The sequence below is a fragment of the Durio zibethinus genome, chromosome 4 (assembly GCF_047325235.1).
Source record: "Durio zibethinus cultivar Kanyao isolate XHJ-2024 chromosome 4, ASM4732523v1, whole genome shotgun sequence".
NCBI lineage: Eukaryota > Viridiplantae > Streptophyta > Magnoliopsida > Malvales > Malvaceae > Durio > Durio zibethinus.
Genome location: NC_143165.1, coordinates 1,363,952 through 1,377,690, shown reverse-complemented (window position 1 = coordinate 1,377,690; position 13,739 = coordinate 1,363,952). Strand labels below are relative to the sequence as shown.

Sequence of the window (13,739 nt, the reverse complement as noted above, 5' to 3'; positions counted from 1 at the left end):
TAGTACCTTATTGGAATTGTAACTTGGTCTTTGTTTTAGTGATTCTTGGAAATTAAGATCATCCTTTTTACAATGAGTCTGCAGTTCAAAGTAGAAAAAAAGGAAAACCGTAAATGATGGGATTTGAGTTTTAGATCTATTTGAGATCAACTCTTATACTATGTTTAGATAAATATTAATAAAGGAAAGGAAATGAAAGGAAAGAATGGAAAAGAAAGTTTTCTAAAGAAAAGGAAAAGATATATGTAACATTTATTTGGATAATTAAAATTAATAAAGGAAAGGAAAGAAAATAAATTCTAACAACAATTGTTTGGATAAAGAGTGAAAAAGAAAGAAAATAATTTATTATAATAATTTTTTCAATTATAACATTTTATTGCCTGTGATTTTAGAGCACTCTTGAACCATGAATGTTTACTATCTTATCTAGTCTCAAAATTGCTGCTATATCAATGGCTTTTAATCAAGTGAAATAAGAAGATATTTTACAAACATGCATTGATGGATTTTGAGCTTGTTTGTCATCTTATGAACCTAAAAAATATATCTATTCATATTCAACTATTCATCGAAATCAAATCACCAAAAAATTATAAAAAAAAAATTTATATTGGAAGAGATATGTGAAACTTACTTGAAAAAAGAAATGGCTTTAAAAAAATTACAGGATAATTGTGATCTGCTTAGGTTTTTTTATTAGGTTTTAGTATTAATAAAAAGATAGACATAATAGTCTTTTTATAAAAAAAATATTTTTCAACCTTCCTTTCCTAGCTTTTCTGCCAAATTGGGGTATTAAAAAAATTTGGTTTACAAAAGAAACCAAAAGTTATTTAATTTCTACCTCTTTCCCTTTCTTTAAATTAAAAATTTATCCAAATAAAGAAATGAGAGTTTTGTTTCCTTTACTTTACTTTCCTTTCCTTTTCTTCCTCTCCCTTCAATCTAAACACACTGTTAAGGTAATGTTTGTTATTATTTTCAAGATTGTAATATTAATTTAATTAAATTTAGTATTTAATACATTATCGTGTAAAATTTTAATTATACAAGGAGTGTTAAAAATGTGACACATATCGCATTTTCTTTTTTAATTAGAGTTTTTATTTTTTAAATATATTTAAAGGACATGTGACACTTTATTAATCCCGTTTATTTATTAAAATTTTATATTGACAGTGTGTCAAATATTAACTTATTTAATTATCGATGTGATTTTATCACTCATAATTTAGAATTATTTTATTTGGTTAATAATTATTAATTTTTAAGAATTAAAGATCTAAGTATTTGGTATTACTAAAAATTAAATATTATTTTATTTAAAAGTGCCAAAACAACTATATATATGGTAACAGTTACATAATTAATGAGTTTAATATTGTCTAAAATAATAATTTATAAAATATTAATAATATTCTATTTACTTCATAATAAAAAAAAATTGAATATTAAATTAACAAATTTGTTGATAAATAAATTAATTTTTATAAATATATGTAAAAAATATTTGAATTAAAAAATAAAATTAATCTATTAAAATCACAACAACACCAAAAAAAAAAAAAACAAATATTATATTATTTATAAAATTTTAAAAGAAAAGTTAAAAAAAAACATAATTTACTTTTGAATTTATTACACTAAATATTAATTTTAAAATATAAAAAATTTATAATATAAAACAATTATAATTTCAAGAAGTATATTTTTAATTTATATATCAAATGAGGGATATTAACTATTTTTAATTTTAAATATTACTTTATTTCAATGATAAAATTTTTTTATCCTTTTAGACAAAAATTAGATCATCTACCAAAGTAATAATTTAATTACTTTCAAAGACCCAAAATCATGATCATGTAAGATCACCGTATGTTTATCAAACACTATAATCTAATTATCATATTTTTAAGGTTATTATCCCTTACTAAACATCACTCAAAAATAATTATATGAAGGCATACTAAAGAACGTGTAAACTATTTTACTTTTTTAAATAAGTTCATATACTTTTTTTATATTAAAATAAGTTTTTATTTTTTAATTTGTATCCAAATAAATTATTATTTTAAATAAAAATTAATTGATGTTAAGGATTTATTTAAACTTAAATTAAGGATTAAATGTTTATTTGAATACAAATTAAAAATTAAAGACATATTTAAATACAATAAAAATGTAAAAATTTATTTAAGTAAAGCTATAACTTTCATAACCTTATATAAACCAATTGACTAAAAATTGATTGAATAACATCTTTTGCTAATGTAGATGTTTTTCCTTCACCATGATATTGCCCAATCCATGTCACTACTCTCTCATTCAATTATTTCTTTTTTTTTTTTTTTCTCATTGAGATGCTTCTTCCCGGCCGATTTTTTTTTTTTCAATATTATGTTTAATACTGTTTTTATAGTTTAAAATTACTATTTATATTTTTATATTTCTAATATTAAAAATCATGAAATATAAATTTTATAAAATAAATTAAAATATTTAATATTTAATACACAAAACATTTTTTTTTCTTGAACTTTATAAATTTTTGTCAACAAAATTAGCAAACCAAAACAATCTAAAATTACTTTTTAGGAAAATGGAAGAGATTTTTTCTTTAAATGAGCAAGAGATTCAAATTCAACTTTTTTTTATAGACAAAGACTACAGTATATGGAAGAGGGTTGGCAGAGAATAAAAAGTTTCGTTTAATTGATTTATATAATTATTTTTTAAAAGTAATATATATTAATTTTGAAGTCAAATTTTAATACTAACAGTTCTTTTTCAATTTTAAGTTAGGGTCTTCTTTGTATAAAAAAATTTTTGACTTGAGATTTATATTTTTAAATTATTAAATATCATCTCTTAAAAATTATTGTATAAACTTAAGGGTTTAAGGGTGTTACTTTGAAAAAAATTCAAATCTTTTTAAAAAGAGAATTGTCACGTACACCTGCAATTATGCCAGTTATTCATAGGTAAAATAACTTGGAATTTTGATGATGGAGAACATGGAAAAGTGATCATCAATGGCATCAACAGATTTTCATGGTGGCTAACCAGATGCATTAATGAAGTGGCTGCAAATGCAGTTTCACTACAGTAACTGAAGAACATAATAAACTAAACCAAAAACCAAACCGAGAAAGAAAAATATCTCCCAAAGATGTAACTTGGAAGATATAATACCTTATTAAAACGTTGAGACATGCATGCATGCATGAAACCCTAAAGCCAAAAGCTACAAAATTTAAGTTTCTTCAGTGATCAGCAAATCTTAGTGCAGAAGCAGCGGTGACGGAGTCCACGACATTTGCCGCCGGAGAAACCTTCATTTCTGCAGACGTACGCACAGTTGTGGTCACCCATGCATGGACCTTTGAACTTATGGCTCTTTGACTCACAAACCCTTGCCTCACCTGGCTGCACCCCCCATTCTGCATCAAACAAATGTATATCAGGTCATAGCAAAGGCAAATTGTTCATGAACATTCCAAAAATTGAACAACAAAAAATTTTGATAAAAATTTGATAATTCCGTCATCAATTTTTTATATATATTATAAATGAATATTAAAAAATCTTGAATTCGCCGCTACAAACTACATGAAATTATACTTACGGGCGGCTAAGACAATGAGCAGCAGAAAAAAAATCCCCAACGATTTCTTCTCCATCTCTAGCGTAGCTAGGATCTCTCAATTAATGAACAAATTAACAAGTTATTTCACCCCCGTATATATATAGAGAAAAGGTTGTAGCCATTAATGGAAAGCACGAATTCCAGTGGTTCATCTGACTAGGATTAGCATCAGCAAAAGATTAAAAAAAAAAAATTGTGGGAATAAGTGAAAAGGCTTTGAAGACAAGAATCAGCAGGGTCAGATCAGATACAATGCAAAAGTAGGAATCTGTTCACGTGCTTTCTGCATTGGTTAATGGAGCCGCCCATCTCATCCTGTACACTCCATTACATAAAATCTTTGTCGTCTTTCCTGCTTGGGATTGCGTGCGCGGGAAAGATTTAAGATAAATTTCTTTTAGTGAAAATGTTGAAATTTTTTATTAAAAATAATTAAATTAAATTTTTTTTATAAATTAAGTGTAAAAGTTTTTAAAATTTTTAGCAAATTTTTATATAAAAATAAATATTTTTAATGAAAATACTAATAAAATTTTATTATTAAATAAATATTTATTAAATTTAAATTATAAATGATATTTTTAATAAATTTTTTTATATATTATTAATTTTTTTTATTATATTCTATTAATTTATTAATTTAAATTTTTATTAATTTTTTTAAAAATAAAACTTTTTGAAAATTTTTATTTAAATTTTGTCTTGCGTCCACAGCTTAAGATTTTAAAAATAAAGTCACCCTTGATTTCACCATTCACAATAAATACAAAATAAATTTATATATATATAAAAGATTTATTTTGTTAGATTTAAATTTCTATTTATTAATTATTAATTTTTTAATGCATTCGAATAATAAATTTACAATTTGTGACGGAAATAGATAGATTTCAAATAGTATTTTTAATTATTTGATATTTGAATTCATTTAAATTTTTTAATGAATGATATTGGATATTTTAATATATTATCGTTTTATACGTGTAAAATATATAAAATTTTATACTTGTTAAACAATCAAACTTTAACAAATAACTTTTTTTGTTATTAATTAAAAGTGAATTGGTAAAAAATTTAGAAGTGAACTTAAATTTTAAATTTAATTTTTTTATTTTATATTTTAATAAAAAAATTAAATAAATAAATATCTTAACAAAATTTGATATTTGCGATAATGTTTATTTAATTAAATAAAATTTTAATAATAATTTTAAATTTAACCGGATAGTTAAATGAATTTAAATATAATAAAAATTAAACTAATTCAGATTTAAATATCTCAAAATAGCGAAGATTCGCTCTGTTATCATTTTTACTTAAAACGAGCTGTGGCTTCCAAGATCAACCTTTTTATTTACTACATGGTCTTCTGGTACCGAAAACGGTAAGAATGGATGAAAAATAAGTGCAAATTACTACAATATTCAAAAGTCTCAACATGTAAAATGTAACTGATTACAAATAAAATCATTTGGATGCTATACATTAAAGACTGACAAAGTTCACTCAAATTGTAAGAAAACCCTTTACTCAAAAATACAATTACCAAAAAAGTACAAAAAAAAAATAATGGAATAACTCAACCACCTAAAAAATACACCCGATGCCAATTATGTTTGCACCTTTCACACAACTGCACAAGGCTGGCCCCAAAAGACTGTACATTGACTGACCAAAGCAGGGGCAGAGCTAGAGGGGGCAGGCAAGGGGCCATGGTCCCCTCAAAAGTTTTTTACCTCCCTTCTTTTTCAACGATCAGTCCCACCGAATTACCATTTTGATCCCCTCTTCTCCTTTGAAATCATTATTTAGCTCGTCCTTTACCAATTTACTGCCTTCGCCAATGGACCGAAGTCTATCCAACTAACTAACCATGTGGTTCAAATTTGGAAGCATAAATTATACAAGGCATTCCAGCAATGGAACTGACTAGATTCTAACAAAGATCCAGATTGATATCAGGATGTGATCTTTCAAAGCAAACCAAATCATATAAACAATGGCCTATACCCAACAGCGTAACTCTATATGATGTTTTGGTCCTATATACATTTGAGTACTGTATGAGAAGCTACCCGGGAACTATACACGGCTCTGCTGCTCTTTGTTCTCCATTTCCCGCACATTGTCTTCTATGTGTTGGATCTTCTTTGACAGACTCTCATTGTGCTCCTCAATTTGCTCAAAAATCAATTCTAGATGTCTTTTATAGGTTGCAGCTCTCTTTTTCTCAATGGCTAGTTGCTGTGTTAATTCTCGGATTTTATTATGTTCATTCTGTCAAAAAAACAAAGACAGATAAAGCAAGTTTAAGTACAGAGAATGAATAACAATATTGAAACTCATAACTTCAAAATAAAAGCATTTAATGTTAACTTGTTGGGCAGATGCTTAATCCAGAGGCCATTTTGTAAAAAGAACAGCACACTTGAGTGATACAATGACAAAATTACTGAGGTGAAAATGGCCATTTGATCAATTAATACACAAAATACAGCAATTATATCTACTGAGACAATCCCAAATTCTTGAGGTAGAAGGCTACGAGAGTAACACCAAGAGGAAGATACAAGGCTAAATGAAGCCCTAAGCCTAGATTCAAAGAAATTTTTAACTCCATTCTTAAGGGTTCGAAGTGGTATGTTACCGGTAAAATGCTCAAGATCACATAAGAGCAATAATAGGAAGGAATAGAGAGAGGTCTCCACTACTGCAGCTTAGGATGTAAGCTGTTAAGACCTTTCTGGAGAAAATGGGGTTCAAAGAAAGTGCTAATCACAATAAATAATTGCACGAGAAAGTGTCAATCACAATAAACATCATAATTTCAATAGGATAACACTTTCCAAAAAGCTCTATGTCAAAACCATTTGTTACTACAGCTCCAGTTAGGCCCAACAAGCTCCTATCAGACCTTAACATACGCACAACAGCATACAGGAACAAAATATCTGTCATTTGTTTGAAGGCATGAGATGGAGGAAGGCAGGCATAGATTAATAAATTACTTTAACTGTAAATTTAGAAATTTTTAATTTTAATTCTTACCTAACATGCTAGCACTTCAAATGCCATATATTCCCTTGGTGACATAATATCTGTTCCTCTTACCATTATGTAATGCGCCGAGATGAGTCAACTAACAAAAAATCAAAGCCTACATTGTCATTGATGAAAAGAACCCTACAGTATCCTTAACTATGGAAAGGGACAGAATTATTATCAATGGACCTTTTTGAAGTCTAATCAAATGTAGAGTTCCCTGGTAGCAATTATGTGTTCTAAGAACTCATGAAAATTCAAAAGAGACCATATATTGTGGGATGGCGATTAATAACAAGAAAGAGCTTCAATGCCGCCCTTTAAAGCAGACCTATTTCCAAGCACTTTCACTTCATTAAATTTCACTCTTGCAGTGGCATTCTGGACTTACCTCAATAGTTTAAAGACATGTGTTGTACCAAAGCTATATCAGAATCATCAGCAATAACAGTAACATATTCTGCACATTCTGAGAAAGACCTAGGCCACTATAAGCGCATTATTCTCATTTCAATAGAAGTTTATAATAGCAATTCTGAACTTTATATTAGTTGCCATAAAAAGCCAAATTAGAAGCAAATTTCATTTAAATTATGCATTTTGTTTTATCAATTCATCCATTATTTATTACACTTAATCCCACTAAATATCACTTAACATTGGACCATAATTTATATTAAGAGCACTTTAACAATCTCCTGCTAAGCAGAAAAGATAACCAGCTATTTAAGATACTACTTTCACAGTTAACACATATCTTTTCGAAAGTGTTATTATGTGAGAATATTTTTCAGATTATTTCCAATTTCAAAGAAAGATGAACAACACCAACAGAAATAGGCATGGATGGTTATGATAGAAACCTACAACGAAAAAACATGCATAAACTACAACTTAAATAGAGAAGCACAACCGCATTTTAATAGAAGCAATTTGACCAGATATTTCCTGTCCATGTTCTGCTATTTCTGATATAACTTATATCATCATTATTTAATAGATGTCATTATTAGCCCAGCAGATCACAATCAGTGTCTTTGAATAGGACTTAAAAGTTAAAACCACCTTAATTCAAAGTATGCAAAGATAACAAAACAAAGCCATTTACATGCTAGTTGTCAAGGATCCCCTTATCAAACACAATGAAAATGCTCTGCATTTTCTAGGAATCTAGTATATACACATTCTTCCACCCTCTCTCCCTCTACACACCATTTGTCAAACATCTTCATCCCCAACTAGAAAAAAGGTTCAATTTTCAATCAACAAGAAGGAACTGGCCCAGGCTAATACAAACTATCATCTTCATTTCTTTAGATCCATCATCATTTATTATTAGCAAGGAGGTCATAGATATTCAGACAAAAGTAAAAGAAAACACTTCACCCTAGGGGTTATTTACCTTTTCCAAACTAAAAAAGAACGTAAACTGATATTTTAAAGTTCAGTAAATCTAAGTGTAAATACATGTACAGTCTGGAAAACATCTGTTTGCATGTAATTCGAGCTACTCCTACCTCCCAACCTGAAGATTCTATAAAAAACATTTCAACCATGCAAATAATAAACCTCGACTCACTAACAGATATGGTGGAAGAATATATATCAACAGACATGAGCAGAGGGTGAAAACCGACCGGGTATTGATCATAAATGCAATCCCTCCGACCTTTTCCAGGTGCCAGAGGATGAGTGTGCTCCTTCACAAATTTTGAGATAACCCATATACCAGAACTTACTTTCCTCACCAAAATCATTGCCCTGCATCCAACCCTCGTCTCTGCCCTTTGCCTCACAATTTTTTCTCGCTTGTCAGGCAATCTAAAACCCTCTTTGTTACAAACAAGTGCCCTACCAATAGCAGATCCATCACGCCTTGAACGGGAAAGTTTGCTTACACGAATGATGAATCCCACCCTTGTGGCATATGCATTATAAAATGCATGTGCAGCTGCCTCTGACTCAAACTCCTGACCCACATAAGGCTCATCAGCTGGAATACCCTCTGGGAAATCAACCATTCCACGAGAAGTTGGATCCAATTTTTCATTAAGACCCTGTTGAAAAGCTCCTTCAACAGGATTTTCTCCGGTTTCATTTTCATTTTCCACGCTACTAGCCTCCACTTGGACCGAATTCAGTACCATGCCACCATTAACATCACCATGAACCTCACACTCCACTGCAAGAACAAGCATTTTTCTAATTATTGCTAGAAGATGAAAAGAAAAGCATGCAGAGAAACATAATTAGTTGGTTTTTCAGTTTGTTTTTCTTTTTCCGGTTTCTGATCAACCAACTAGAGCATAGATTCAATCCAAGATGAAAATTAAGGAAAACTGGAAAAGAAAACACAAATTAAACTTAACAAATTGATCTCAAATGGAACCTACAATCAGTCTGATTGCCAAGAAAGCTAAGGCAAAATTTTAAAAAAAAAAAAAAAAAAGGAACATAAAACAAATACAAAAGTTTAAAAGCCTGAGTTAATAAAGTTTATTTCTTGAGTTCTAGTTGAAGTCAACTCTGGAATTCAAATTTGCTCCTTTTCTTTCCTTCTTTTTTTCCCTTTAATTTTCCTTTATTTTACCAACCACCAAACAGATTCTAAACAAAAAATTCCCTTAATATCATCAAATAATTCTACAATCCGAGACCATAATGCTATCATTTACTTGCTACTTACATTCTTTAGAAAAAAAGAATAAAATTACCAGAACAAACAAAACAAAATAAAACCTAATAAAAATTCAAAATCTAAACTTTTTTGCTTACACGTACATTTTTTGGGCAACCAAACAGAGGATAAATTAATAATTCAAACGAAAAAAAAAAAAAGAAAAATATATATGTTCAACCATTGGCACATTTCATGGAAAAATTAATCAAAAAATTAATTAAAAAACTGGAATCTATATATCTTACAATTGACTAAACGATAAAAATTAAAAAAAAAAAAAAAAAAAACTTACTTGAAATTTTATGAAATTGTGATGATCGATTAGGTATCGAAAAAAAGGGCAAAACTTTGAGGGTGCGAGATCAGCTTTGGTAATTTTAGGGACGCAACAGAACATAACGTGGCAAGAGTAGATTGGACAAGGGATAGACAAAGTCAAAGTTTTTCGATGGGCTAATTGAATGGTGAAACGTGTTCGATGGATTGGACTTGACCTCGCTTGATCACCCTGCACTTGATTGGGGCAAAAGACTCAGCTTTGCCTGCAAAATCCAACCCGCTTTTGTTACAAAGGTTTTTGGCCGTTTGCCGCATCAGACTGAACATTCAAGATCCTAGGAGGCAGACGACACGTGCAAACTATAATATATGCTCATGATAAATTAAAGTGCGAATATCATAAATGATTTTTAAATTATATTAAAATTTTTAATTTAATATTTAAATTTAAAAATTTTTTAATATAATATTTAAATTTATTATAAATTTATTATTAAATAAGATATTTAAATAATTATTTATTTATTATATGTTATTTTTTAAAATTAATTATATTAAAAATTAATATTATATTAATTAATATATTTATAATTCATACATCATATTAAAAATTTTTAAACTTCAAATATCATATTAAATATTTTATTATAATTTAAAAATTAATCATGATATTAATCTTAAATTAAAAAATCAATCATACATTTTTATGAATCGATTATAAATCTTACGTATGATTCAATTTGATTCAAATTCGTTATAATTTTAAATCAAACCCCAATCAATTTGATGTAATAAAAAAATTCAATAATTCAAACTTGAAATTAAATAAAAAAAAACATTTCACTTTTAACTATTTTTACGTAATATTATAATTAATCAATTATAATCAACAATTATATAAAAGTTCATCACTTAAAACTATAAGTTTTATATAACATTTTAATAAATTTGATAAAATCCTATGAGTGCATATGGTTTGAAGTTTTGTCGGCATGAAAAATTTCTGTCGTGACTACTGAAAAAACCACTTATTTTTTATTATTTTGCTTTTACTAGAATCCAAACATATTCTCTTTTTTTTTTTTTATCAAATAATTGGCTCTACGCATGAGATCTTGCGAGATGAGCCTAAGCAAAGGCATGGGTTTCAATCATTTTTTTAATTTTAAAATTTTTAAAATATACAATAAAAAAATAAGAGTAAAAGTTTTTAAATATTATAAAGTTGTTTTCAAGATTTCATATAGTAATATTATTAAAAGGAACGCATGCCATGTGATTACATCACTCCTTTTCACTCAAAAAATTGGAAAGCAATGTATCCATTAAAAAAAAAAATTTTCCATTTGCTCAAAAAACATTTTATTATTATATTTATGACTTAATGAGTAGAAAATTCCCTTCTCATTTTATTATTACATTTTTTCCTTTTTATTTTTTAAATAAAATTATATGTATATATACACATAAATACTATAATTATAAGTTAGGATAAAACGTATTTTATTTTGTTTATTTTTTAGAATTGAGCTTAAATTGTGCACATCGTTTTGCCTTTTTTCGCTTTTTTTTTTTTATTTCGTACATTTCAAAGTGGATTTTTAAAGGTCTCAAAACTTTTCTTTCCCCCTATTTTTTTTTTTATTAATTTTTCTTTGGTATCCCCTTGTCCCAATTTGCTGCCGAAAGGATGGAAGATTTTGGGCTTTTTAAAATGATTAGGAATAAAAGAATATGATTTACAATTTTAATAAAAATAAGAAATATATTTTGTATTTAATATATCAAGCATAAATTATGATATAATAATTTTTATATTTTATATGCAATGAATACGAAATAAAGGAATTATCAGGATAATTTGCAATGTGATTAACAAGTCATTGTACCAATTATTGAAGTAGTGTTGGTTGGCAAACACACCATCATGATCCGGATCTCATTTATATTCATATTGACATATTGACATATTGTCTCATGACAGATTATTATTCGATAGTAATTTCTTACGATAAATTATTTATATATTCAATGTAAATTTTGTTGAGACTTGTGACCTATTTTGATTTTGAACTAGAGAAGTCACTTTTGTAAAAAAAAAAACAAAAACAAAAAGGATTTTAGCATTATACAGCATCTCTTCCAAACAAAAGGGAATAGGCGAAAAATTATTTTTTGGATCAGTTTGTATATTATTAAAATTGATATTTAAAAATTATGAGTTCGAAAGAATTTAAATGTGTAATATTTTTTTTCAGGCAAATATGTGAAAATGTAAAAGATTTAAATGTAAATTACAAACTTAAAAGAAAAAAAAAAAAAAAAAAAAAAGGAGCGAGCGAGAGTAGGATGATTCGTGGATGAATTCATATCAAGAAATAGTATTTAATCCCATGAATGGCAACCTCTCCACAAGCATAGTTAATCTACCATAGACCTTTGTCAATATGGGTATGAACTCAAAAATAGAAGTGTCTATTGGACAAATAGATATGCTGGTAATGAACAAAACTGAATAAATAACACAACATTATCTATCATTGATTATGCAAATGGGTATTGTAGCTTACACTATACCAAAAGATTCTTGTTTGGGAGCCAAAAAACAGTTGGATTGAAGTTGGTATGTTTGCACATATAGAACCATGATTAGCATGAGTGAGCTATGACAGGAAATTTGACAGTTGAAATCTAAAATATTATAAATCATTGATTAAAATGATATGATCAGTGGTTTCTAAAGATATCTCAGTTACTTATATATAAGAACCATAATTTGATTAAAATGAATAAATAGAGTTTCAGATTCCATACTTAGAGCTAAAACAATCTACATTTACATAAATGCATACATATGTTATATACATCACCATGCACTTCAATGGTATTATTTGATATGATTCAAACAAGTTAAGGAATAACACAGAAATATAAACATCAATCTAAAAGTAGCTTGTCGAAAAAGAAGTCGTCAGGATATATTCAATTCAATTCCCAACTAATGTAGTGAATCAATGTGGAGTATGACCTTTTGACAGTGCTCAAGAAATGCACGTAGATGTTCTTGCAATTCATGCATCTTTTCACCTTGTGGGCATTTTAGTGTCCACAAGATAAATAGACATTTTAGTATAAATCAACTGCCAAGTGAAGGTAATTTGATCATTTTGATTGATCTGAAATTTTAAGATTTACATCAGTTTGGCCATTTTAATAGCCTATCAGCTAGTGGATTAGGTGCTGATTTGTCATATCTTGAGTGAACAGTCAACTGTCAGCTCAACTTGGGTTTACAAGATTAATCGTAGTCTCTTATACTAACTTTAGGTTATCTAGGCCCAAGGATGCCCATCTCATGTATAGATAGCTCCATCTAGATATTTCTATTCTATCTAACAATCTTCGCATTTATGTCTTTATTTTCGTTTTCTTTTTTAAACCGAACACTAACTTAGAACATCAAAACACAAATACCAAAATAACTTCCTACCTTTATTGTTAACCAATCTCTCTTTCTTGTGTTTTTAAATTTTTTCCCTTCCCAGACAACTCACAAATAATAACCAAGCATCACAACTGGCCTCATTCTCAAGCACAATGCCAGAACATCTGGCCAAGCTTTAGAGTTAAGTTATGATTGAAATATTTTCATTCCATAGAACATAAGGTCAACATAAGGCTTCATTCGTTTTTGCCTTATAGTTCAGAAGACAGAAAGCAAGCAGTAAAAGGAACAATCAAAACGCGCAAAAATCATGCTTTTTCCAGGAAAATACATTCATTAGAGAAAGAAAATGGGATGTCTTGATTTTGAAAAAAAAAAATTGTTTGGGGTATTTTGGTGTCTAAAGAGTAAAATAGATTTTTTAAAAAAAATACAAGCCAGTAGATGAACGAGAACATTCTAATTAAGTTGATGTGTCGAATTGATTTAAAACTTCAAAATTGATCTTAGTTTATCCATTTTAATAATCTACGAACTAAAACTTGAGAGTATTGATTTATCATCCCAAAGTAGACAATCAACTACCAACTTAACTCCGACCTACGAAATCAGCCTTAATCTCCCTACATTAATCTCAGCTT

General features: G+C 28.0%; 2 protein-coding genes across 4 annotated transcripts; both read right to left on the bottom strand.

Moving 5' to 3' along the window:
- Nucleotides 1-3,052: 3,052 nt before the first annotated feature.
- Nucleotides 3,053-3,782, bottom strand: LOC111288490 (defensin-like protein 1). Its single transcript, XM_022879395.2, has 2 exons — nt 3,632-3,782; nt 3,053-3,446 (listed from the first exon to the last, which is right to left on the bottom strand). Exons 1-2 carry the CDS (start codon nt 3,684-3,686, stop codon nt 3,277-3,279), a joined length of 225 nt encoding a protein of 74 aa, XP_022735130.1. The 5' UTR covers nt 3,687-3,782; the 3' UTR covers nt 3,053-3,276.
- A 1,261-nt stretch (nt 3,783-5,043) lies between these two features.
- Nucleotides 5,044-10,005, bottom strand: LOC111288527 (protein FAR1-RELATED SEQUENCE 6-like). 3 transcript variants are annotated; one of them, XM_089758979.1, is made up of 3 exons: nt 9,667-9,994; nt 8,332-8,876; nt 5,044-5,929 (listed from the first exon to the last, which is right to left on the bottom strand). In XM_089758979.1, coding segments are annotated over exons 1-3 (741 nt in total). In that variant the 5' UTR covers nt 9,668-9,994; the 3' UTR covers nt 5,044-5,734. The 3 variants fall into 3 exon arrangements, 1 of the variants encoding a protein (XP_089615105.1); XR_016341339.1 differs by having other exon boundaries at nt 5,791-5,929; nt 6,701-8,876; nt 9,667-10,005; XR_016341340.1 differs by lacking the exon at nt 9,667-9,994 and adding an exon at nt 9,476-9,597 and having other exon boundaries at nt 5,791-5,929; nt 6,701-8,876.
- Nucleotides 10,006-13,739: the final 3,734 nt, after the last annotated feature.

Bases quoted from the DNA above. Each gene is read 5' to 3' on its own strand.
- LOC111288490 (XM_022879395.2), bottom strand. From the start codon at position 3,686: ATGGAGAAGAAATCGTTGGGGATTTTTTTTCTGCTGCTCATTGTCTTA. The intron at 3,447-3,631 runs GTAAGTATAATT...TGTTTGATGCAG, and splicing joins GCTCATTGTCTTAGCCGCCC to AATGGGGGGTGCAGCCAGGT.
- LOC111288527 (XM_089758979.1), bottom strand. The intron at 5,930-8,331 runs GTCGGTTTTCAC...TTTTTTTGACAG, and splicing joins GCATTTATGATCAATACCCG to AATGAACATAATAAAATCCG.